The sequence below is a fragment of the Monomorium pharaonis genome, chromosome 4 (assembly GCF_013373865.1).
Source record: "Monomorium pharaonis isolate MP-MQ-018 chromosome 4, ASM1337386v2, whole genome shotgun sequence".
NCBI classification, from domain to species: Eukaryota; Metazoa; Arthropoda; class Insecta; order Hymenoptera; family Formicidae; genus Monomorium; species Monomorium pharaonis.
In genome coordinates this window covers 26,225,295-26,251,298 of record NC_050470.1, presented here as the reverse complement: position 1 = coordinate 26,251,298, position 26,004 = coordinate 26,225,295, and the positions used below count along the sequence as shown (strand labels likewise).

Sequence of the window (26,004 nt, the reverse complement as noted above, 5' to 3'; positions counted from 1 at the left end):
GCGATATAGGAGCTGCACCGTGACCCGATAGAAAAGTCGATAACACGGGCAAGGGAACGATGATACGTAACTGAATGCGGTGGTACGAGACGACACCGCGTTTGTCGTTGGGGTTGATGATAATTAGTCCAATTTATAAAATAAATGCGGATAAAATTATTTAAATGATATATATATTGTTTAAAATAACACTAACGTTTTGATAAAATTGATTTATTTAAGTTAGATATTTTATTACAATTTTAGATCGTATCTCACGACTGATAAGAAACAAAAATTTAAACGGTAGTCAGAATAAATTAAGATACAATTAATTGGAGGAATAAATATGCGTGTCTCCAACTTTTCAATTTATATGTTTCAGTCGAAGCCGGTAGCATTTGCAGTACGGACTAACGTGAGCTATGACGGATCCGTCGACGATGACTCACCCGTCCACGGTTCGGCCATCAGCTTTGACGTCCGTGACTTTCTTCACATCAAGGTACGAACGTACATCTTCCCTATCTCGTAGCAATTCTTTCTTACTTGTAGCAATTCTAAAATTTTCTTCAATAATCATTTCTTTCTCTAGGAGAAGTATGACAACAACTGGTGGATCGGCAGGCTCGTGAAAGAGAATTGCGACGTGGGTTTCATCCCGTCACCTGTGAAGCTGGAGGCCTTAAGATTACAGGCGAGCGCCGCGCGTGGCACGAAGGGTCTCTATTCGACGCGAGGAGGGTCTTCAGGGAACCTTGGCGAGAGTGGTATGCCCTCACGTGGTTCCACACCACCTACGCCAGGTATCCTAGCACGTCCTTCTTTCTTTCCCCGCAAAGTTCACGGTGTACTGTAATTCGGTATACCTGATCGGAAATTTTCTCAGCTTGATCCTCGACAGTGAAATTACAGGCGGACGGATCGTTGCTACGGGCCGGGTCGAAACAAAAAAAATGTGACGAATAACACTCGCTTGAGATCCTAAGTATTCCACTATTTGAGACATACAAACACCAGCTTCGAATGCTTATATCGCCCCAAAAATTTTAGATTGAAGCAACTTCTGTGTAGTTCGCAAGTAAATAAAACTGCAAGCGTGCAAATAACAACGTTTGATGTTGTAAATATAAAACATTTAATTATAAACTTATAGAACTCAACATTATCGTATCTTTATTAAATTGACAGCAAATTAATATCAAAATATCAAAATTCTACTTTTATTCCTTGCGGTTTACACAGAGATAGCTTCTCCATTTTTGCTCTCTCGCGAAAAAGAAATTGCTCACTACTGTGCTCTCGCTTCACACGCCCTATTAGTTTTCATTTCATTGCTAAAGTCATCGGATAAGTCACCGTATTCGTGCAATTCATCAACACACACATGCGACTCCTTAGTACTGCTGTAGCTAGCTGCTAATCTTTGATAGCCGCTGCTATAAGCAGAAATACAAGCATAAATTAGCGTATTATATATAGACTGCATCTCTCACATCAGTTGCTTCTTAATAGCTTCTTTGAGAGAAAGAGGGACTCGTCGATCGCTCGTGATACAGACAAGGTTTTGATTAATCCCAAACGTATTCTTTCGACAGGTGACGACAGCGACAGCGTCGGGAACGTGCGACCTGGCAAGGCGACCCTGACGACACCACCTGCTAAGGAAAAGCGGAAGAACTTTTTCAAGAAGCCGGTAATCGCTCACGTGTCACGCTAATATGTAACGCACCACGCGCACAGCTTATCACCTTTTGAACGTTTACACTTGGATTAGTAGGCGCTGTACGCCCACTGAACTAGCGTGATACTCAATGATGTCATGTATAATAATAGATGTCATACGGGGATGTTGAAAAAATGTCTGACAACTTTAGAATTGTTTGCTCGAGTATTGATTATTGCCCACTGGTGTATTTAAAATACTCTTTCTTACGATTCAGATAATAGCGCTGTTCAATAGTATTATATGATGCACTCTCTTTCTTTCTCTCTCACGCTAGTTAGACGTACAGACATTTAATGTTTTTATCTAATGTACGATCTTTTAACACGAGACTCTGTCCATGTTGAAGCAATTTTCCCAGCAGTATTATTTTATAATATTTTTAAATAAAAACATTTTATTAGAAAATTTTTAGGTTGAATAAAAAACATGAAATTTTGCTATATCGTAAAAGGAGATAATGTTGTTCCAAGGATTTGGTGAGTAAATAATTCATATGGACATTGTCTAGGATGCTAAAATTTACCAGTCAACTCCAAATTTAAGATTCTCAGATTAACACGTTCTTTTCCTTGCACGAATATAAATAGATTTATTTCTAACTTCTTGCCTTATAATATCGAGTGAGACTCGTACGTACTGTAAACCAAACATAAGATATACAAAGATAAAGATTTTATGGTAAAAATTATTCCAAACTACCAGCGCGCTGAACCGTTAACAAAATTATACTTACAAACTCTCAAAAATCCATTTTTCTATTATATCGTTTTTTATTTTATTATATAAAATTTATGTAAATATACATATGTATAAAAGTAATTTAATGAAAGTTTCTTATTACAATACTATTGATTTCAAGATGTCCTAAATTATTAGGCAAGTGGTTAAATGTGCAATTTTGTAATACATGTACAATGTTGTATTGACACAATCTTTTACATATAAAATAAATTAATATTTTAATATTACAATATTTTTACAATATTAAAAAAATTGTATTGCATGTCAAAGATGAAACAAAATTTCGATGTTTTTTTTTATATTTTAATAGAAAAAAAATTATACTTGCTTTAATGGCTTTATATATATGTACATACATACATACATACATACATATATATATACATATATATATATATGATATTTGTTTAATTTATCTATAAAATTATATTATTAAAGTAGATTTAAAGAATAATACAATATTTTAATTAAAACTTCTATGATCTCAACAATAGTTTGTAAAATTTTTAGATTTGATTTGTTGCAAAACTTTTTTGTACAATACAAAATATCGTATTATGTGTAATGTTGAGTGTGCCAATAATTGGAAACGACTGGTAAATATTTTCACTATTTTAACACATTGTTGATCATTTTTTGTCACCGTCACTACCCATACAGCGTTCGACCAGCGATTATTCATACTCGGGACCGCGTGTCGCGGCGAGAATTATTCATCACCATAAGGTAGAATATAGTCGAAACGATTAGTTTAGGAGGCTGTTAATACCTTAGCTATCGTAGTTACTAACATGCTGCTTGGCCAAAGTACCTTCGGTGCTCGAAGAGGATGTCCCGTGGGCGTTCGCACATTTAGGGAAGGACTTTGGCCGTGCAGGAGGTCGCATGTGTCAAGTCGACGTGGCCATTAACTGATTTCAATGTTTCAATGTTGCATACCGTGCTCACGCAGTCCTACGTAAGTGAGACTATCCTGGGGCCGATTCCGGCGAGCGGACCTCGTCACAATTGGCCGAACTGATCGTTTCTTTGGATTTTCAGGAGACGACAACCCCCTACGACGTGGTACCTTCCATGAGGCCCGTAGTGCTGGTCGGACCGTCGCTCAAGGGTTACCAAGTGACGGATATGATGCAGAAGGCGCTCTTCGATTTTCTTAAACATCGCTTCGAAGGCAGGTCTGTTGCGACTATTTATTGTCTTAATCCTACGTAGTCGTCTGACCTTTTCCCGTTAGTAACAATGAAAAACGGACAGCTATTAGTCTTACACGGACTGGCTTTTTTTCTCGTACTAACAACGAAAAACGGAGGTTGCCATTAATTCTTTTTACGTGTACACGCTCACGTAGTTGAATTCGGTTTGATCCACAATATGTATTGCTGTTGCAATATACTACGCGCACTAAATATGCGCGTAATAAGTTTTTAAATAGTGAAAAATTAATATTTAACAATTGTGAGTCTTTATTGCTAATTTTATCAAAAACTGTTTATCATTACAGAATTATTATCACAAGGGTAATGGCGGATATATCGTTAGCGAAGAGATCCATGCTGAACAATCCAACTAAAAGAGCAATCATGGAACGGACGACCAGTAAAAGCAGCTGTTTAGCGGAAGTTCAGCAAGAAATTGAAAGGATTTTCGAACTTGCTAGAACTCTTCAGGTTGATAAAAAAATATTTCTAAAATAAAGATCCCAACATTTTTTTCTTAATTAAATATGTATTTTAATACTGCAATGAATTTTTTATATATAATTTAAATGCAGTTAATTAACTCCTGTTGAATGCATTAATTAACTTTGCTTAGCATATTATAATAATTATATATTAATAATATTAATAATAATTTTAGCTGGTTGTTTTGGATTGCGACACCGTAAATCATCCGGCGCAATTAGCAAAGACCAGTCTGGCGCCCACAATTGTTTACCTGAAGATTTCTTCGCCAAAAGTTCTGCAAAGGTTGATCAAGACCCGAGGAAAGTCGCAGATTCGTCATCTTAACGTACAAATGGTGGCCGCGGAGAAGCTGGCGCAGGCTCCGCCAGAGATGTTCGATGTCATCCTGGATGAGAATCAATTAGAGGAAGCATGCGAACACGTGGCCGAGTACCTAGAAGCTTATTGGAGGGCGACGCATCCGCCTGACTTTTCTACGGTGCCACGCGTCATGCCTCCACCCGATGCACCGGCGGATACGTACCCGCAACGCGTGCCATCAGGTATCATGATTGTTTCGATAAATAGGTCAATAATTACAATTATAAATGTTTTAAGATTCCTAGAAAAATTTGTAAATCTATATATTCTTAACTGAATATAAGACAATTAAGTTCAAATTAATTTACGACGGATAAATCTGCGTCGTAAGAACTAGAAGCATTTGCATGTCAAGGAAATCATATATCATATCAAATACAGAGTATTCCAAATCGGTCAAGAACGTTTTCATCTTGCATGAACAATAATGGAATTCGGAATAGAAGGATTTTAAATAGCACGGCTAGAATAGAAGTACTCGTGAGCCAATATTTCGGCCATTCGGTAATGGTTTTGTGGAAACCGTCCAAAATCCTTGAGAGATGCGGGAGACAATGTAAAACCGACGATGATTTACGACAATCTATTGCTTTTGGCAGCGACATCGTGTACGACGCAAATCGATGCGTAATATGTCGATTGACGTTTTTGGCATTACTAACCGGAAGTCAGACTCTATAAACATATTTGGCAATGTTTAAAGCTTAAAGAGTCCGAAATATTGGCTTCAAGGAAATTATCATCTTTCGTATTTAGAATATTTTAGGAAAACGATTATAAAAGACGTTACTAAGACATACATAAATATCTCGTAACATTTAATACGGCATAAGCAGTCTTTGTTTTACGTGTCCCGGAAATGCCCTTTCTCAATATTCCGACCCTTGTTCACGCTTTTTAATCTTCACAAAAATTTAACAAGAACCCAATTTGCCACTAACAATCAATACTTTCTTCTTCTCCTCTCAGGTGCCCCTCATGAATCTTACTATCATCGAAGAGGTAATCTAATATTTTCCTTGAGCACATTTTTGCACTCTCGTATTTCATTTTTTTTTTGTATTATTTCACGTAGCATACAATTAGCTTGCTAACTGCATGTCAACGTCGCATGAAATCGTTTTAGAAAATAGAATCCTTTTCAAAGATTCGCTAGAAACTCAATTAGTTAATATAATCTGTTTATTATGAGATTTAAACGTTACATTATTGATATTATTCACATTAAAATTTTTCTTTTATGGTAGCACGGCATTAAACTTTAGCGCACTTAATATTGCAATTTTTTACATGATATCAACATTCTAAGACATTCTGCATTCTAATAATAATAATTTAAAAAATTAGATTTATTAGTATTATTTTTATACAATATAAATATTTTTTTAATAATACGAGATTAATATTGATTTATTATAATGCAATTTTTATGTCAATGAATGACACTTGTCCATTTTTTGAATAATTATAATTTTATGAATTTTGATGTTATTTATAATTTTATTTATGATTTATTTGTAATTGATAATTAATTATCTTAAGAATCTATGTCTATTAATTAGGATATGATCTAGCAGTCTTCTAACTTTGCATTTTATTCCACTCATTCGCCGAAGAGACAATGCTGTTGACTAAAATTGTCTCTACATCTATCGCATAATCGTTTATCATCAAATCAGTCTCACCTTATCCTGACGTTATATTTTTTTTCAGCGGCAATGTACGGATCGAACGTACGGGTCGATATGAACTTGTACCCAGCGCAGTAAGACCGAGGCGCGTTTATCTCTTTCGTTAGTGCGGATAAAATTCTACATTTCGTTTTTATTTGTGTAATCGCTTCCCCAATTCTCTTCATACAATCAGCAGAAACTTTTTGTTTCATATTTAATATATTTAATCATTACACGCTTACTTTATTTAATTGCAACTTATTTCGTGCACACTGCGCTATTTATGATCTATCACGAGTGGATTTCTTTTATTAATTTTAATTTTAATATTTTAAGATAGAAAAAACATAAAAAGTACGAATTTTTAAATCATTTCTTAACATTTTTGAAAATTTTATTTGAAACTTTTATTTCTCTCTTGAAGTTTATACGAATAAAAAAATTGTAAACGTTTGTAAGATTTATAAGATTTTTAGTATTTTAATTTTGAAAGAAGTTTTAATATTTGTTTTTCTACGAAATATTAGAACTGATAAAATGTATTGATTCTTTTCAAGTGTTAAGTTTAGTTTTTGATTGAATTTTACTGAAGAGTGTTTGAAAGAAGTGTTTTTAAAATCCACACGTGTTTTTAAACTACGCCAAATTAATTAATGCTGAAGCTATTACGCGATTGTGCGAGACAAAACATCAGCCACACCTGATTTTATTTCTCTTTTGTTTATTACACAAGCCTATATTCTTCATCATTTTCTCAAATCTCCACGTCGTACTATGGTCCGTCGTAAAATAAAAACGTTCAACGTTAAAAAGAAAGAATATTTCACTAAAATGCCGCGATGGACAGATTATCGGCTTTGTTGTCATCAGCAACGAGCTCTGACTCCGATGTTCTCTTTGTTTACGTGTAAAAGTGGAGGCGGTGGCTGCCACGGGAGTCATCCGAAAACACAACAACTAGTGACTTGGTCGCGGTGACCGAGTGACCAAGATGAAAGTCGAGTTAAGAAGACCTGTGCGCGGGACATGCCTCTCATTGTGCAGCCTTTTCTACTGTCTGCTCCATCGCGGATGCGATTTTATGCGGCATAAACCGGCCGAGTTGTACGCTTCGGCCCGTGAATATTTAATTCCGGGTGCCAATGTGATTGAAAAATTAGAGAGATTGTGTAATAGGAATACCAATTGTAAAGGCGCGTAGTAAGTACAGATGGGTTTGGTGCATGGGCCCGGAAACACGGAACAGACCCGATTTTATTTCTCTCGAGCAGAGAAAATAATTTATGTTTTTCCCATGATATTACTTTTCTTTTATGCGGTGGGGTAACTACAAATTTGTCATAGAAAACAATCAAATCTTAAATTGTCTGATTTTGACGTAAATTATAATACAATTTTCTTCTGTATTTGTTTTACTTAAAATATCTTCTATCAAACGTGAAGATATATAATTTTATAAATTTAAACCTTTAAATAGAAAGTTTTTAACATCTTAGTATTTTTTAAATTTTACTATATGTATATTTAACAAAAGTGGAATATTACATGCTTTTATATATAAATATCTTAGTTACGAATAACTTTAGTTACAAATAATTTTTACTTATAATGTTATCTATAACTTTTTATAATATATTAATTATTAATTTTTATTACTATTAAAGTTATATATAAGTTATTTGATTGCTATTTATTAGCGCAATGACGACATTATCGATTTAATCTTTTTTATACTTATTCCAATGAAATTTATTTTTGGCTAAACTTCTAGCCAAGACTATTTCATTTTGTTACAGATTATTTTATACTTTTTCTTTAAAATTAATATTTTATTTGTATCAAGTACATTACTTATTAAAGAGTCTATTTTATTTTTTAGAGTTAATATAATATCTGATAAATTTAAGCATTTTTTAATGCACATAAATAATTGATATCTTTATTAATATTCCTCTCTTTCCATCGAAATTTGTAACGTGTTACGCTTAAAAGTCTAGCCTACATATTAGTTTTGGTATGTTTCGCAAGCCCTTCACCAACCCTTCTCACATAGAATAGAGGATTATAGATTAGAGATTATCTAACGTTAGAGAGAGAGAGAAAGAGAGAGAGAGAGAGAGAGAGAGAGAGAGAGAGAGAGAGAGAGAGAGAGAGAGAGAGAAAGAAAGATTAATGACGTAACAGCGTAAGTCGAGAGGACAGAAGTTATGAAGGGTTTCTTTATCTTCATCGTGGATCGTATGCGATCTATATCGTCTTGCGTAATTTATATCGGAGATATATTGAATCACCGTGTCGAGTACACGAGTATACATTCTTCTACTTCTCGATTTCTGTGCACCTGCGCAACGGTAGTTCGAACGTCGGAGTCTTTGCGCCGTATTTTCTTTTTTTTATTTTGTCTTCTTTTTTTGCTTAAAAAGCTTGCATGGATGGATTAAGTAGCATGTTGAAATGATTTGACTGGCATGATCTAATTTATCCCTATTGCTCATAGCAGTAATAATCCAAATGTAGTAGAAACTAGCAGCCAAAGGCAGCAGCCAAACGCTGAGCGGCCAGAAGCGAAAGGCATTTCCAGGGGGCACTATTCAATCAAACGTTAAAAATTCTTTAATTATGAGATTTTTAACGAAGTTTGAAAAATTTGCATAGGGTTTAATAATTATAATACATAATCGATCATTTGCGACAAAACTTTAATTTACTAATTGTGATAAATTTCTTAAATTAACATACAGATGACATGCCTTTTTTAAAAAAAGGATTACGTTTGTCAGATGAACACAAGAAACGCTGTCTTCAAATTTCTACGAAAATACTTTTTGAAGTCTAAAACGACTTAATTAACCGTATATGAAAAATTTTATGAAAATGCACTTTTGCAAAACATAGTTGATTACCAGAATAATGCAGCGATTTTTTTTTGTAAAGTACATTATCGCTTTTTGCTGCACGCAGAGCCGACGACGAGGACGTAGCGGTTTCACGGTTCCAAACGATAAAAATTATTTAAAAAAATATTTATAACAATTAGGAAAATGCACGTCCTCCCGCGAATGATCGATCAGTCGATTGGGCATTACGGAAATATATTTTCAGCCAAATTAGAAGGAAATCATATTTTGCGTTTAGGCTTGAGGTGCAAAAAACGATAAAAAATAATTTTTAAATTATTTATAACAATTAGGAAAATGCATGTCATTTCGCGAACGACCGATCAGTCCATTGGGCGGGACGGAAAGATATTCTCAGCCAAATTTGGAGGAAATCGTTCATTGCATTTAGGCGTGAGTCGCAAAAAACAATACAAATTAATTTTTTAATTATTTATAACATTTAGGAAAATGCATGGTTTTTCGCGAATGATCGATCAGTCCATTGGGCGGTACGGAAAGATATTCCCAGCCAAATTTGGAGAAAATCGTACACTGCGTTTAGGCGTGAGGCGCAAGAAACAATAAAAATTAATTTTTTAATTATTTATAACATTTAGGAAAATGCATGGTTTTTCGCGAATGATCGATCAGTCTATTGGTCGGTACGGAAAGATATTCCCAGCCAAATTTGGAGGAAATCGTACACTGCGTTTAGGCGTGAGGCGCAAGAAACAATAAAAATTAATTATTTAATTATTTATAACATTTAGGAAAATACATTGTTTTTCCCGAATGATCGATCAGTCCATTGGGCGGTACGGAAAGATATTCCCAGCCAAATTTGGAGGAAATCGTACACTGCGTTTAGGCGTGAAGCGCAAGAAACAATTAAAATTAATTTTTTAATTATTTATAACAATTAGAAAAATGCATGGTTTTTCGCGAATGATCGATCAGTCTATTGGGCGGTACGGAAAGATATTCCCAGCCAAATTTGGAGGAAATCGTACACTGCGTTTAGGCGTGAGGCGCAAGAAACAATAAAAATTAATTTTTTAATTATTTATAACAATTAGGGAAATGCATGGTTTCTCGCGAATGATCGATCAGTCCATTGGGCGGTACGGAAAGATATTCCCAGCCAAATTTGGAGAAAATCGTACACTGCGTTTAGGCGTGAGGCGCAAGAAACAATAAAAATTAATTTTTTAATTATTTATAACATTTAGGAAAATGCATGGTTTTTCGCGAATGATCGATCAGTCTATTGGTCGGTACGGAAAGATATTCCCAGCCAAATTTGGAGGAAATCGTACACTGCGTTTAGGCGTGAGGCGCAAGAAACAATAAAAATTAATTATTTAATTATTTATAACATTTAGGAAAATACATTGTTTTTCCCGAATGATGGATCAGTCCATTGGGCGGTACGGAAAGATATTCCCAGCCAAATTTGGAGGAAATCGTACACTGCGTTTAGGCGTGAAGCGCAAGAAACAATTAAAATTAATTTTTTAATTATTTATAACAATTAGGAAAATGCATGGTTTTTCGCGAATGATTGATCAGTCTATTGGGCGGTACGGAAAGATATTCCCAGCCAAATTTGGAGGAAATCGTACACTGCGTTTAGGCGTGAGGCGCAAGAAACAATAAAAATTAATTTTTTAATTATTTATAACAATTAGGGAAATGCATGGTTTCTCGCGAATGATCGATCAGTCCATTGGTCGGTACGGAAAGATATTCCCAGCCAAATTTGGAGGAAATCGTACACTGCGTTTAGGCGTGAGGCGCAAGAAACAATAAAAATTAATTATTTAATTATTTATAACATTTAGGAAAATACATTGTTTTTCCCGAATGATCGATCAGTCCATTGGGCGGTACGGAAAGATATTCCCAGCCAAATTTGGAGGAAATCGTACACTGCGTTTAGGCGTGAAGCGCAAGAAACAATTAAAATTAATTTTTTAATTATTTATAACAATTAGGAAAATGCATGGTTTTTCGCGAATGATCGATCAGTCTATTGGGCGGTACGGAAAGATATTCCCAGCCAAATTTGGAGGAAATCGTACACTGCGTTTAGGCGTGAGGCGCAAGAAACAATAAAAATTAATTTTTTAATTATTTATAACAATTAGGGAAATGCATGGTTTCTCGCGAATGATCGATCAGTCCATTGGGCGGTACGGAAAGATATTCCCAGCCAAATTTGGAGAAAATCGTACACTGCGTTTAGGCGTTAGGCGCAAGAAACAATAAAAATTAATTTTTTAATTATTTATAACAATTAGGAAAATGCATGGTTTCTCGCGAATGATCGATCAGTCCATTGGGCGGTACGGAAAGATATTCCCAGCCAAATTTGGAGGAAATCGTTCATTGCATTTAGGCGTGAGTCGCAAAAAACGATACAAATTAATTCTTTAATTATTTATAACATTTAGGAAAATGCATGGTTTTTCGCGAATGATCGATCAGTCCATTGGGCGGTACGGAAAGATATTCCCAGCCAAATTTGGAGAAAATCGTACACTGCGTTTAGGCGTTAGGCGCAAGAAACAATAAAAATTAATTTTTTAATTATTTATAACATTTAGGAAAATGCATGGTTTTTCGCGAATGATCGATCAGTCTATTGGGCGGTACGGAAAGATATTTCCAGCCAAATTTGGAGGAAATCGTACACTGCGTTTAGGCGTGAGGCGCAAGAAACAATTAAAATTAATTTTTTAATTATTTATAACAATTAGGAAAATGCATGGTTTTTCGCGAATGATCGATCAGTCTATTGGGCGGTACGGAAAGATATTCCCAGCCAAATTTGGAAGAAATTGTTCATTGCATTTAGGCGTGAGGCGCAAGAAACAATAAAAATTAATTTTTTAATTATTTATAACAATTAGGAAAATGCATGGTTTTTCGCAAATGATCGATCAGTCTATTGGGTGGTAAAGAAAGATATTCCCAGCCAAATTTGGAGGAAATCGTTCATTGCATTTAGGCGTGAGTCGCAAAAAACGATACAAATTAATTCTTTAATTATTTATAACATTTAGGAAAATGCATGGTTTTTCGCGAATGATCGATCAGTCTATTGGGCGGTACGGAAAGATATTCCCAGCCAAATTTGGAGGAAATTGTTTATTGCATTTAGGCGTGAGGCGCAAGAAACAATAAAAATTAATTTTTTAATTATTTATAACAATTAGGAAAATGCATGGTTTTTCGCGAATGATCGATCAGTCTATTGGGCGGTACGGAAAGATATTCCCAGCCAAATTTGGAGGAAATTGTTCATTGCATTTAGGCGTGAGGCGCAAGAAACAATAAAAATTAATTCTTTAATTATTTATAACAATTAGGAAAATGCATGGTTTTTCGCGAATGATCGATCAGTCCATTGGGTGGTAAAGAAAGATATTCCCAGCCAAATTTGGAGGAAATCGTTCATTGCATTTAGGCGTGAGTCGCAAAAAACGATACAAATTAATTCTTTAATTATTTATAACATTTAGGAAAATGCATGGTTTTTCGCGAATGATCGATCAGTCTATTGGGCGGTACGGAAAGATATTCCCAGCCAAATTTGGAGGAAATCGTACACTGCGTTTAGGCGTGAGGCGCAAGAAACAATAAAAATTAATTTTTTAATTATTTATAACAATTAGGAAAATGCATGGTTTTTCGCGAATGATCGATCAGTCTATTGGGCGGTACGGAAAGATATTCCCAGCCAAATTTGGAGGAAATTGTTCATTGCATTTAGGCGTGAGGCGCAAGAAACAATAAAAATTAATTTTTTAATTATTTATAACAATTAGGAAAATGCATGGTTTTTCGCGAATGATCGATCAGTCTATTGGGCGGTACGGAAAGATATTCCCAGCCAAATTTGGAGGAAATTGTTCATTGCATTTAGGCGTGAGGCGCAAGAAACAATAAAAATTAATTTTTTAATTATTTATAACAATTAGGAAAATGCATGTTTTTTCGCGAATGATCGATCAATCTATTGGGTGGTAAAGAAAGATATTCCCAGCCAAATTTGGAGGAAATCGTTTATTGCATTTAGGCGTGAGTCGCAAAAAACGATACAAATTAATTCTTTAATTATTTATAACAATTAGGAAAATGCATGTCTTTTTGCGAATGATCGATCAGTCTATTGGGCGGTACGGAAAGATATTCCCAGCCAAATTTGGAGGAAATCGTTCATTGCATTTAGGCGTGAGTCGCAAAAAATGATACAAATTAATTTTTTAATTATTTATAACATTTAGGAAAATGCATGGTTTTTCGCGAATGATCGATCAGTCCATTGGGCGGTACGGAAAGATATTCTCAGCCAAATTTGGAGGAAATCGTTTGTTGCGTTTAGACGTGAGGCGCAAAAAACGATAATAATTAATTTTTAAAATATTTATAACAATTAGGAAAATGCACGTCCTTTCGCGAATCATCGATCTGTCGATTGTGCGTTACGGAAAGATATTTCCTGCCAAATTTGGAGTAAATCGTACCTTGCGTTTAGGCGTGATGCGCGGTAAACAATAAAAATTAGTTTAAAAGATTTATAACTATTGTAAATTACAAGTTTTGTTGCAAATGATCGATTCTATATTCTAATGACTAAACCCTATGCAAATTTTTCAAAGTTCCTTAAAAATCTCATAACCAGGGAATTTTTAACGTTTGATTGAATGGTACCTTCTGGAAACGCATATTTGATGTTCTGTCCTTGCTGCTTGGCGTTTGGCTGCTGTTTTTGGCTGCTAGCTTCAGCTACATATCATCCAGGAATCAAGTGATTTTTATTTTTCCGTAGAGTAGAGTTTGAGTGGTGTTACATGTGGACAGCTTGTTTGCAGTGGGATTTGGACAATGGATAACTTGTACAATAGATAACTTTTTAATATAAAAAATTTCACTTTGAAAATAAAATGAGAATAAAAAATTTATAATTTACAGACAAATACAATTCAGTATTTTGTCACTAATACTTCAATAACGTATATATACATTTATTTGGTTGATTTGATTTGTCTTTGTAACTTAAAATCCGCGAGATACATCACTTTTCAATCTTTATTATTAGTAATGAATCTTTAATAAAATTTGTAAGTTTCAAACTCGCTTGAGCAAGACGTGTGGAGAGGTATCTCCTTGTAAATTAAAATTTAATCTTTCTTTGTCTCTAACGCAGGAGCGAGAGATGCCAGCGACGGAACGAGAAGATCGCGGCTGGAGCGGATGGATCGTGATCGGAGTGATCGCATGGATCACGATTACGACGAGGAGGAACGCCTCGATTACGGTAGTGCCTCGAGACGTCGCCAGCAGCAAGACTCGCGCGCTCTCAATGCTATTTAGGAGCTGGGGCCCCGGGGCCTGTCGCTTCAGCGCTGTCCCCACCTGCGCACCACCGCCCTTTAGCGGGCTCGCCTCCCGGTAACGCTACCGAATGCTAGGAAGTGCGCAACGCTACCTCGCGATAAAATCGCTGCGCTCTGTTAGTGGGGCTGTTTCCTGTCGCGCTAATCTACGCTAAGAAAGAAAAGAAGAACACAGAAATCCAGATTCATCGGCTGACAACACACACGCCACCAACGAATCTAAAAAAAAAAAGATTCTATCCGGACGACGATCTCAAAACCGTCGACGATTCATCTCCGCGTACCTATTCAACTGAGAAACCTCGCTACCGATACGCTATCAATCGCCAGCGCGCACGTTAATTCCGAGAAACATTTTGCGCTTGCACATTTTTATTCGCGCTGCCTGCAGGGAAAAACTCATGTTAAGATTTTACTGCTGTTTAATTAGGGAACATGGTTTAATTGCGATGTGACTTGTTAGACAATTTTTTTGCATGCTTTGAACATGCATACTTTTCTTCCGAAAGCTCTTACATCTACAATAATACACTGTTATGTTATATGCTATTTTTTTTACACCGCTGAATATTTCAATAACGTTCATGACCAATTGTATAATTATATTTTATTAATAATGGATTAACAAAGATGGTTTTGATTGTAAAACATTGAAACCTCTTTTACTTCTCTTTTTTTTCTTCTTTTTCTTCTGATGTGCTACTTTCATCAATAGCGTGCACGTGATTATCAAGATATTATATATTTTTAATCTGCTAAATTTAAGTCGCTTATCGACGAACTGCAAAGGATCGAAAGCAAAAACACTATTCTTGCTGGATGAATTTCACTAGCACATTACAGATTTCACAATTCGCACACATTATCTACGTATAGAAACATATCTTCATCTTCGTACGTCGCGTTTTCGCCCAATTACTCCTCCAATCAATATCACAAACGCGTATCACTCTGTGATGTCATCTACAGTTACAGAGTTATGCTACCCATTAATCATACCGAACTACTGAACTATCCTCACGCACAAATATCATCGAGATATACTTGCCTGATGACGTATGCTTAAGAGCTCTGCTGTGTTATGTGTAGAGGGAACACGTCAACCGCTCATTATAACGATTTAAGCATACTATGCCAAACGTATCAAATGCTCACCATAATAATTGCTGGCCATGACGAAATGCACGCATCGTTTTGAGATGCACGTTACATGACATCTTTTATGCCACTTTATACGAAAGAAAGATAATGTGAAATAATCTTATAAAAGAAAATACACACACACACCTGACTGCATTTGGTACTTCTCGTTAAATACGCTATTCAAAGTCGTTCATACGTTCAATGAAATTAACACTGTGCATTTTTCACTTAAAATATTGCAAAACTTACCCTCGAACCTTTCTCAAAACTCTCATATACATATTATTAAGAAGACGTAACTTAAAAAATTATCTGAATAACTGTAATCTTATTTTTATGACCTCTACAATATATAATATAACATTATTTTTAAAATTATTTAAATAATTTTTGACAATTGCTGAAAAAAATTTTAATTAACTATTTTTTATTTTAAAAAATTTTTACACACACACACGTATATACATGATACATCTTGAATGAACTTACTTACAAACACAAATTATTTGCCAAACTAAAATCATTGCGATAAGATTTCTTTTAACATTTTTTGTTTACATTTTAACGTGCAATTTTCCAATTAACATATTTTAATCATGAATACTTAATTAAGGGTTCGAGCGTAGTTTTCATAATCGTTAAAAAAACGATTATAATATTCTAGCCGATTCGAAATAATTTTCCGGTGTCCTTGTCCATCGCAGTATAAATGCGGGACAAATTCCTCATTCGCGGAATCAGCTCAACAACACTAGTAGACGCGCGAGACAATCGCGTGGGACGAGGAGACCAAGATAGAAAGTGCACTCGAAATAGAGTGAAAAGAGCCCTGGGGCCTTAATCCCTGCACCGACTCCTCCCGGGCCCCAAAACCAAATTTTTATGTCGAATCGGCGATCAGCGATCGACGCTGTAATCGAGTATTTCTTATTGTCAAGAATTACTGAACTAATGTCTACGAAACAGAGAGATTCGACTTCTCTCATAGAGCTTAATTATAAGAAATGATAATGATTATAATTCCAATTGAAGAAAATTTATGTGATTGTCTAGAGAAATGACCTATGATCGGTTGGACAGTTAATTTTATTAACAGCTAAATTAGTTAATATATCAAGACAAAGGAGCTTTAATAAAATTTTACAGCTGATCATAGATGCTTTAATTTGACCGTCGATCATAATAGCCAATGTAGTCGCCATAATTTTACGATCAATGAAGAGCGATTCGCGATGGACACAGCTCGATAATCTCGAATTTGATCGTAGAAATTGAAATCTATCGTCGATTGCGACGACGGACATAGCTGAAGCGATTTTAAACGATCGATGTAGTGACACTTATCATCGATTACGTAATTAAACTAGACAAACTAATGTAGAAACAAGATGTTCTGGAGAAGTTTTTGATTTACGAGACGACAACGCGGCTCGAAATTAGAAGATATTGATGCGCTGAATTCTATGAAAGTTTTCAATTTTGATCAGGTGCGTCAATGACATCATAGGCATCACAGACGCGCCAGCTCTATGATGCATTTGTACGTTTTGTTGAAGCTAAGCAAAAGTATACGTGATATATACGTACATTGCACATCAAAGAAAACGCTTTGTGTACATATTACACACACGCATACACACACACACACACACACACACACACACACACACACACACACACACACACACACACACACACACACACACAAAATTGTACACACAAGTAACAATTCCATCTATATCACTCGACAAATTTTAAATAATCAAGATAAAAAAAATTAAATAAGATATTCAGCAGAGATGTGAATAAAAACCACTTGGCTTTTCTATGAATAACTATAGACTGAAATTAGAAATATAATTTAAAACAGATTATAGTATAATTATATTTTTCAATATGTACAATGTGACTCTCTCGCTTACTATATCGGCTTGATATTTATTAATTTGCGAAAATTTAGTTTGCATCTTCAACATTTAATTGAGATAATTCTGAAAATCTAAATTATTTTTTTATGTGACAAACATCGCACATTTTTATTCACATTTCGCACCAATGGCGTTATGTAAATGTAATTGTAAGAATGAGTGCTGTTCAAGTTTTCAATCATGCAACGTCGATACGTTTTGAATCGGCATTTAGCTAAAGAATACTGCTAATTAAATTTTTAATTTATTTTTAAAATTATAATATTATGTCACGAAAAACTCCTAGCACGTGACATTGCTCATCGCAGATATCTCGTCGATTCCAATGAAATAAAGCGATTCGTAAAAAATAGAAAAAGATCAATCATATCGATCCATTTTGAAGGCACATACTTACGTGAAACATTTTTCGTTTTCAAACAATTATTCTGTATTTCCGAAAATAATAATACTTGACGCAAATAAAGCGTACGAATATCTTAAGACGTTCTCGCAGCCAAAATAGCTCGGAATAGATCACGGTCACTGGTAAATCATTCTTTAGGATAATTAAAAAATCAGGAACTTTTCCTATATATTGTACACAATGGTGCGTGCAAATACCGCACTTTTGATTAGCGGTATCCTATGGTGTACGTTGCTACATAAATTAACATGAACTAGAAGACTTGGGTAATATTGGATTGGTCTTGATATATTCTTTTTTGTGTGTGAGGAAAAACTTTTTAAAAGTACGCAATTTAGTCGTCTGATGTTAAAATATTTCTTATGTACGTTTGTTTTAGTCGCAATTTTTGCTGTAATTTAAAGAGTATAAATACATTTGACACATTTTTTGTGACTAAAAATTTAATTATAAAAATTGCGAAATATTGAATTGTAATTTAAATATTGCATATATTACTTTATTTGTTCAGTTATTTGTTATTTAAATGTTAGATTGGTAAAAAATAATTTAAAAGCTGAGTTTTGTGGTTGAATAATAGTAAAATATTCCTAATTGGTATCAATTTTTATTTTTTTGTATCTTATAGGTATAATTTTTTTACAGAAGGAAATAATATAAATTTTTAAATAAGTTTCCATAAAAGTTTATTTTTACCAAAGAAAAAGAAAGAGCGAAATAACATTAGATTGTGATTGAATCACGATATTATTTCGCAAATTTTATTAGTGTAAAAGATTTAATTTATAAATTTAAAATAAGGTATTGTATTATAATAGTATTCCAGACGAAGATTGGTACCAATTAAGAACAAGTTTGTTGGAGAAAAACGCATCGCAAAACATGATTGATTTGCACATGCTGCGATCATGTGCTATGTTCGTTTGTCTTTTTTAATATTTAAAAATCTTAGATAGGTATGTATTTATACGGATTTATCTGCCTCTCTGAAGCATCTCGAAGCTTCGCATGAGATTTGGTGCCGACGCGAATTATCGCGCCAACGTCGCTTATCAGTGTTGAGGATGTAAATTTTATCTTAGGGAGAAATTTTGTAAAAAGTGTTATAAATATAAATATCTAACGTCGCGCGTTTGAATAAGAAAGTCGAAAGCAGCGGAAGTCCCGTTTCTTTAACAGTCGAAATACAAAATCATCGCTGAATAATCTGGATGTGAAATTTTCGTAATATATTTCGATTACTACTTCGAAACGAATTCGAATATAATACATTTCGAAACAATTGACTACGAAATCTTTTTGCGTAACTCAGATTTGTACATATTAGATAAATACGTTTCGTCATAATCGCTGTGAATCTGTATAAAATTTCACGCTCTTCTTTGCTTCCGTACAACAAGTTCATTTCCCATGTCGAATGAGATCATCCGGAAGAAATGCGAGTATATACGAGTATTCTCGGTATAAAGAAATCCGCTTAATTAGCCTTTAGATATGTTTATAGTAGTAGTGATTTAATGAGCAAGAAAACTTTCAGACATTTACATTTGTTCCAGGATAAAATATACGTAAATAATATATTAATTATTTTTTACTAAAATTTCGCCTATATTTTTAGCGATTTATTTTAGCACATTTTTATTGACTTTCTTTTAACCTCTATTATACTTTTGCAAATTATGTTATAGGGATTAAATTGAAAGCATATTTGTTAGAATTTATTCGGTATTTTTTATAAGTATTTAATATTGTTAGAGTTAATTTACACATTAAAACTCTGTAAAGAAATTTTCTGCAGATCGAGAATAACGTTCGATTGATCGATTGATTCTGCTTGTTTGTGGACTGCAGGTCCAAGCAAAACCATGAACTATAGTTATAGTTGTGCAAGGTGTAATATCTTATAGATATTTTTTAATTATCAAGATGGAAATTTTTATAATATTTTGTAACTCCTCAGGATATATATACATATATATAAGCAGCGATGAAAATTCACAATATGAGTATATTGACTCAAATACGTACGCATCTACATATACGGAAACGTTCCTCTAGAGGAAGTGCATCTGCGACGTAAATATTTGATTTAATTTAAATTTAATACTTAGCGGCTTCGATTCTCATCCGTTATTTTCTGCATCGTTAATAATATTTCATCTATGTAGCGCTCAAATAGCGCTAAGAATTCAGTATGTAGTTTGATGGAAGCGATAAAAATACCCACATCCTTCGATCACAAATGCTTATATCGACGCTCGTAGTTTCCATGTATATTCCAACTATACAATTGATTCAAAACCTCGTTGGAACGAAAAGTCGCGTCGTCGAATTTTGAAACAAACAGAATTTTTCGTAGAACATTAATAAAATGTTTTAATTGTTTCTGTAAAATTATATTAAAATATAAAATAAATTTTGAATATTTGCGTGCGTGCGCGCGCGTGTGTGTGTATGTGTGTATGTGTGTGTGTGTGTGTGTGTGAAAGTTTGAATCAAATAAAAATATTGATTTATATTACAAAGCATTGCGCACAAATTGTCCAAAGAGTGTAATCTCCAAGTTAATTTTTAAACTAATTTTTTCGAGATTCGACGACTCGATCGAATGAACATGTACAGAGTACAGTATTTACGTATAGAGCCCCGTCGTTTAGCTGTTACGTTAGATAAGAAACTTTGATTAATCGAGGACGATCATAGGCGAGGCAAAACGCTGAAAGTCGAATTGGGAACATACGAATTTTCTGAAGACTAAAAATGATTCTACGAGTATCGACGTTAGCTGAAAGAGACGAAGGCTGGAATATGAGGATGAATCTTCGATGTTGTACTTGTTGTACGAAGTCGTGCGCGTGTTGGGCGCGAACTGACCTGATAATTGCGTGGGATTTGGTTCGTTGGCTCGCACTGTGTGCATGTATTAATAATTATTCGCTTAGTTAGTTGATTATGGCATCGTATCATCGACGGGTGCTCCTAGTCGCTCTCACGCGATCGATGCGTTCGCTCGAAAAGTTACGGATCCAATTATTTATTTGTTGGAACGAAAAGAGAGTTTAACAATTGATTGATGATGTTTGATTGTATCGATGAATTAAACGATTGCTTGTACGACTAAGTATTTTGTCGCACCGTGTGCACGCGGATTTGTAAGACGATGGGGTTAAGAAGTCACTACTAGCTTCGAGTGCGATCAAATCGAAGCTCTCGAATCTACTCACGGATCTAATTTGACTTTATACAACGTGCGCAGGGATGCAAAATTTTAACGGATTCATCGTGGCGGAATGTCGTCGACGGCGATTACTTTCGATCGTCGTAACGATGGATTGCGGGAACGATCGAGAGATCTCTTCGGGACGACAAATAATTTCTGTTGATCGATCACGCGCTAAGACAAGTTTTTGAATGCTTAGTAATTATTTTATTAAATCTGTAGCGCGTATTTGTAGAGTAATTCTAGTCGCAGTCACGGCTGACGGTGATAAAATAAGATTCCGTCATACGTGATTGCAAATATTAAAAAAATATGTTTTAAGGTAGGATAACTCTCTTATGGTAAGTGGCGCGATAAACGTTGTGGATTTTTATTGGTCACTTGGTAGCTTACGACTGCTACTAACGCGCTGAGTCGTCGACGACGATTTCCCTCGCTCGTCCCATCGACGTGTTCACTGAATGTAACCCCATATGGTTGGAAGGTCCAAACGAGGATTGAGCACAGGCCTTAAACATGCCATCGCGATCAAAGATGACGCGAAGGAGACTTTCGGCCAATGCCAAATCCTCTCAGTATGCTTAAAATACTGCGAAATGCCTGTCCTTGTATCGAGGCTTAACGGCATAATATTGTTGACGGTGTAATGTGGTTTCGAAAGTATATCTATATAGCGAAAAGAGGAAAGGCGGTGTAAGACTGCTACGGCGTTATATATCGGTCCGAATCGATGTGTCTTTTTACTCTTGAATGAAATTTAGATAATAAATTCTGTTAAGTCAAAATCTTCTAATTGTGCGAAGAATGCTCTACGTTTAGGTATTGTGTATATAATTTGTAACGTTCCAAGTGCTTAAAGATGGAGTATAGCTTTTTTATAAATCTACATTGTTGATTCGTAGTTGTTTAAAACAAAATGAGATTTTTAGATAAGTATTGGTAGCGCGACGTAATAGCTTCGAAGACACTGGTACGTATTGTGAATTCGAAAGCTCGATCTTTTCATTCTCGCAGGTGTCGCGAGAGACGATCATCAATTCGGGCCGATTAGCGTCAGTACGAGGATTAGATGCAATTCTGTCGCGTGTGTAGGAATCGTGTCAAAGGAATGATAAACTTCGTGCACGCGCGAGCGTCCTCGATAATTCCCTTTCGTGGCTGGTTCGTCGGATCAAAGATTTTCTCTGTATATTATCTATATTATTGTCACACAAATGTGCGTGATCAGTGTCGCCCGCTGATAAATACGCAGATGTTTCAGCACGTGGAACATCAGAATGCTCCACGTGATTTACCCGCGATCCATCCGTTTTCCTTGAGAAAAGAACTTTATTTCACTATTGTTGCACTGATAATTAAGAAAGAAAGAAAGAGTGAGCGAGAGAGAGAGAGAGAGAGAGAGAGAGAGAGAGAGAGAGAAAATATTTGTGAGATATTGTGTTGGAGTGTATCAATCACATTAATATTATTCGATTGTACATCTAATTGTAATGATCGCAAGATGAATGCAAAGTGAATCGAGAAGATAAGACAGAGAGAGAAAGGATATGCATGCGTGCGTGAGCGAGCGAACGAGCAAATGAGAGAATACGGCTTTAATAACGCGTGCAGTTGTTGGAGACGGAATTGAGACGTCTAATTAACGAGATATTGTAAATTGTTCTATAGCAAATGAAAAAAAGCGCTACGGCCATTGCAACTCGCTCCTCGATAGTCTTCGAGTGAATGCAGATGAGAAATTACGTCTTTTCCCGTCGGAATGTCGAATCGCAAACATCCCCCATGTGCGAGCGAAAGCTCGCCGATTTTTTTGTCGTGACTTTCGAAGGACGAGCTGCTCTGATCGTTTCGATGTTGATATGTCAATGCTGTGATGTTATCCTTTGAAATTAAACAAGAAAGGAGTATATTCCCAGCCCCCTGACACGCCCCACCTACTTACCGATCCCTCTCCTCCTTATTCCCTGAAAGAGCCTGCGCAACAGGACGAACCTTGAGATACCAAATATTTCTATTATTGTAATTCCGCATAGCCCTTAAAATAGCTAGATTTTAATCGTATTTAATGTAAAGATTATTATTGTTACATCTCAGTGATTCTTTCCTTCGCCAGTTATATCTCGGAGAGAGACGAAAAGCGAAAGTAAAAACGAGCATGCACATTTTATAATGTCATGGTCGGCCGATCGATTCTCTCCCGCATGTCACTGGTACCCGAATTCCTACATTTGTCGCATTTGTAAATAAAAATTTTTATCATCACATGACAGAGGCGCCTGGTATTCTTCCCTGAACTAGATCGTCCCGGAAAGTATCTTGATGCGATGTATTCAACGAATACGTGCGAAAAATAATGAAAAAAAAAAACAATGTAACAATACAGAGAGGTGATAAACGCTTTTATCACAGAGTAAAAAATAGAGCAATCGTTTATCGTATATTATAATTAGAGTGCTAAAGCTCATGAGATTTCGCAAATCTGCTCAAATATATCACGTATAAATTGCTATCATGTGTGCTATTACTAATTTAGTGAAATTTTCTTTCCATTCTATTTGTGGAATTACAATATAACGTGCAGAAATGACGCATTTCAGATCAGTGACTTATTTATGAAATCTCCTAAACCCATGTACTCTAATTATAATTGTGTGCACTCGGGCGAAATAAAAACATAGACGATAATTTTGAGGACACATGAATCATTATTTTCAATATTCTTTCTTATAAAATATACACGGATAATACAAAAAGATATTTACATTCTACGTAGGTACATTAATTCGACACATAAATGTGACGTGAAATCATATCTCAACACGACACACATCGCTACACTGACGACGTACACATCAAATTCGTGTAGATAAATGCACATTCGGCTGCCGTATTCGACACACGCGTGTGTTACTCTATACTTTTACATACGTATCGTACCGAGAAATTCTTTGGTAATAAAAATATATAAACACACTGCGGTGAAAAGATATATTAGTTTTCATTCATTTTTCTTCCACGTGTGGGAACGAGGAGGTCGCGTGAATCACCAATTATCGCGTAATAATTTTTAAAGCGTTTCGAACAATTTCAGATGTTAATTCAATGCGATAAGATTGTTTGCCTTTACAAAAGAAATATGTTTACAATCATGCAACTTGTATAACGTACTAAATGACATACATTTCTGTGTAATCACAAGCGATTGCAAGAGGAACGATATGTGTATACGTATACTATTGAAAGTGATTATTACATTTTCTCGTGGTAATTCTCAATAACGCGATAACGGCGAGTATTACGTAAACATTTGTCGCCCATAATGTTTACATGTAAGGGATATATATCCGGTATCCTGTCCGGCCGGATTGCACGAAATTTTGAATAAGTGAATACAGTGTTAATAATGTAAAAAAATTTTTAACCGAGCTTAACTAAATGCCTCTTACATATACTTTTTACAGTATATAAATAAATAATAATAATTCTTTCCTTATTATTTCTTATTCATCATTTTTTGCGCATTTTAAATCGCTTCACGCAAGCAATCCTTATTTTCGAACTATGCAATCACGGTTTTACTGAAATTATCTATTGACTAATGTTATTGAAAATATATTTAAAAATTGATTACCAAGACATCAACTTGATATTACTTTTTCAAACGTTAAATAAATGTTTATAAAATAACCGAAATCTTATTTCAGACTTGGTAACCTCTACACATTTTTATGAATGCAGGGTTATTTATATATAGATGCATATATATATATATACTACGTACCTAAAATTTTATACATCTACCTTTGGTACAATTTCATTCACTACTAATTAATATCGTAAATTCTCTTTGTTCAGTGTTAGCCTTTGATCAGCTGAAATGCAAGCAGCAAACGAGCATTGCAAATTAAAATTTCATTCTTCTTGAATTTTTTTTGAGAATAAACATTTCTATTATTCGTTAAAATTATTAATCGCACATCATTACCAGAAATTATCATGTATTGTTAATGTTTTTTAATAAGCTTTGTCAAACTATTAATTAAAACAAATGAGAAACGGTAGTTTCACAAATTTCAGTCTATGATGTCAAATTTTTTAATAAAAATCAAATGTACATATGAGTGTACTCATGCCTCTTAGTTCTTGTAGTACGTTTAAATGTAAACAACGAAAATTATCAAACAGTCGCAACGTATATTTCTCGTATCTTCAACGAGTCTGGTAACTTTGACCGTTTCGCGGGATGAACCTTCGCGATCGTAGCTTAATTTTATCAACTTCGATTGCGCTTGCGCAAGTTCGTTAACGATTCGGCCCTTATATAAAGAGATAATTCTCGTAATCGGCGTACGAGGAGGCAGTCACGTGTTTCGACGAGAGCGGCGTTGACGGAACGCTCTGCGGGAATTGCTGCAGTCGCGGCAGCTGCACCTGCGGAAGATTCGTTCCATGGGATGCGACAATTCGCGATGACTGACTGATGGAACCTAACGACGACGAGTGATGCTGATCCCGATGAATGATATTGTTGTTGTTGTTGTTGTTGTTAGCGGTGATGCTAGTTTTTCCAGCGAGATGATGTAGGCTCAAATGGTTGTTGTTTTCGATTCGCGAATTGTAACTGATAGGAAGACTATCGTGAAGATTCAGCCTCGACATCGCCATGGTGATGCTTGAATCCGACGCCCACATGCTCTGAAACGAACGACGGCGGATTATGTAACGGATTTGACTTTCTATTAAGCTCTTATGAATAATTCTGATGAGAACGTAATTACACGGATTGAATTTTACAACTATGATTTCTTTGTCTGAGTGCGCAATGTCTCATAATCTCTGCATCTCTAAAGATCTTG

At 35.0% G+C, this 26,004-nt stretch overlaps 2 protein-coding genes across 7 annotated transcripts in view; one reads left to right on the top strand and one right to left on the bottom strand.

Annotated features, from left to right (window-relative positions):
• The window catches only part of LOC105839847 (voltage-dependent L-type calcium channel subunit beta-2), a 29,422-nt gene extending 11,550 nt beyond the window's left edge, over window positions 1-17,872 (top strand). For 2 of the 5 annotated variants that reach the window (XM_036285699.1, XM_012686442.3), the window contains 9 exons: window positions 365-484; window positions 575-785; window positions 1,578-1,675; window positions 3,402-3,407; window positions 3,491-3,627; window positions 3,954-4,119; window positions 4,310-4,679; window positions 5,467-5,499; window positions 14,262-17,872. In XM_036285699.1, the coding sequence (XP_036141592.1) occupies window positions 365-484; window positions 575-785; window positions 1,578-1,675; window positions 3,402-3,407; window positions 3,491-3,627; window positions 3,954-4,119; window positions 4,310-4,679; window positions 5,467-5,499; window positions 14,262-14,428 (1,308 nt within the window). In that variant the 3' untranslated portion in view covers window positions 14,429-17,872. The remainder of the gene's footprint in view (window positions 1-364; window positions 485-574; window positions 786-1,577; window positions 1,676-3,401; window positions 3,408-3,490; window positions 3,628-3,953; window positions 4,120-4,309; window positions 4,680-5,466; window positions 5,500-14,261) is intronic. The other 3 variants (XM_028189111.2, XM_012686443.3, XM_012686444.3) reach the window with 3 other exon arrangements.
• A 3,475-nt stretch (window positions 17,873-21,347) lies between these two features.
• Window positions 21,348-26,004, bottom strand: part of LOC105839846 — a 47,626-nt gene continuing 42,969 nt past the window's right edge. Inside the window, exon 5 of one of the 2 annotated variants that reach the window (XM_036285700.1) lies at window positions 21,348-25,843. In XM_036285700.1, the coding sequence (XP_036141593.1) occupies window positions 25,466-25,843 (378 nt within the window). In that variant the 3' untranslated portion in view covers window positions 21,348-25,465. The remainder of the gene's footprint in view (window positions 25,844-26,004) is intronic. The other variant, XM_028189109.2, reaches the window with a different exon arrangement.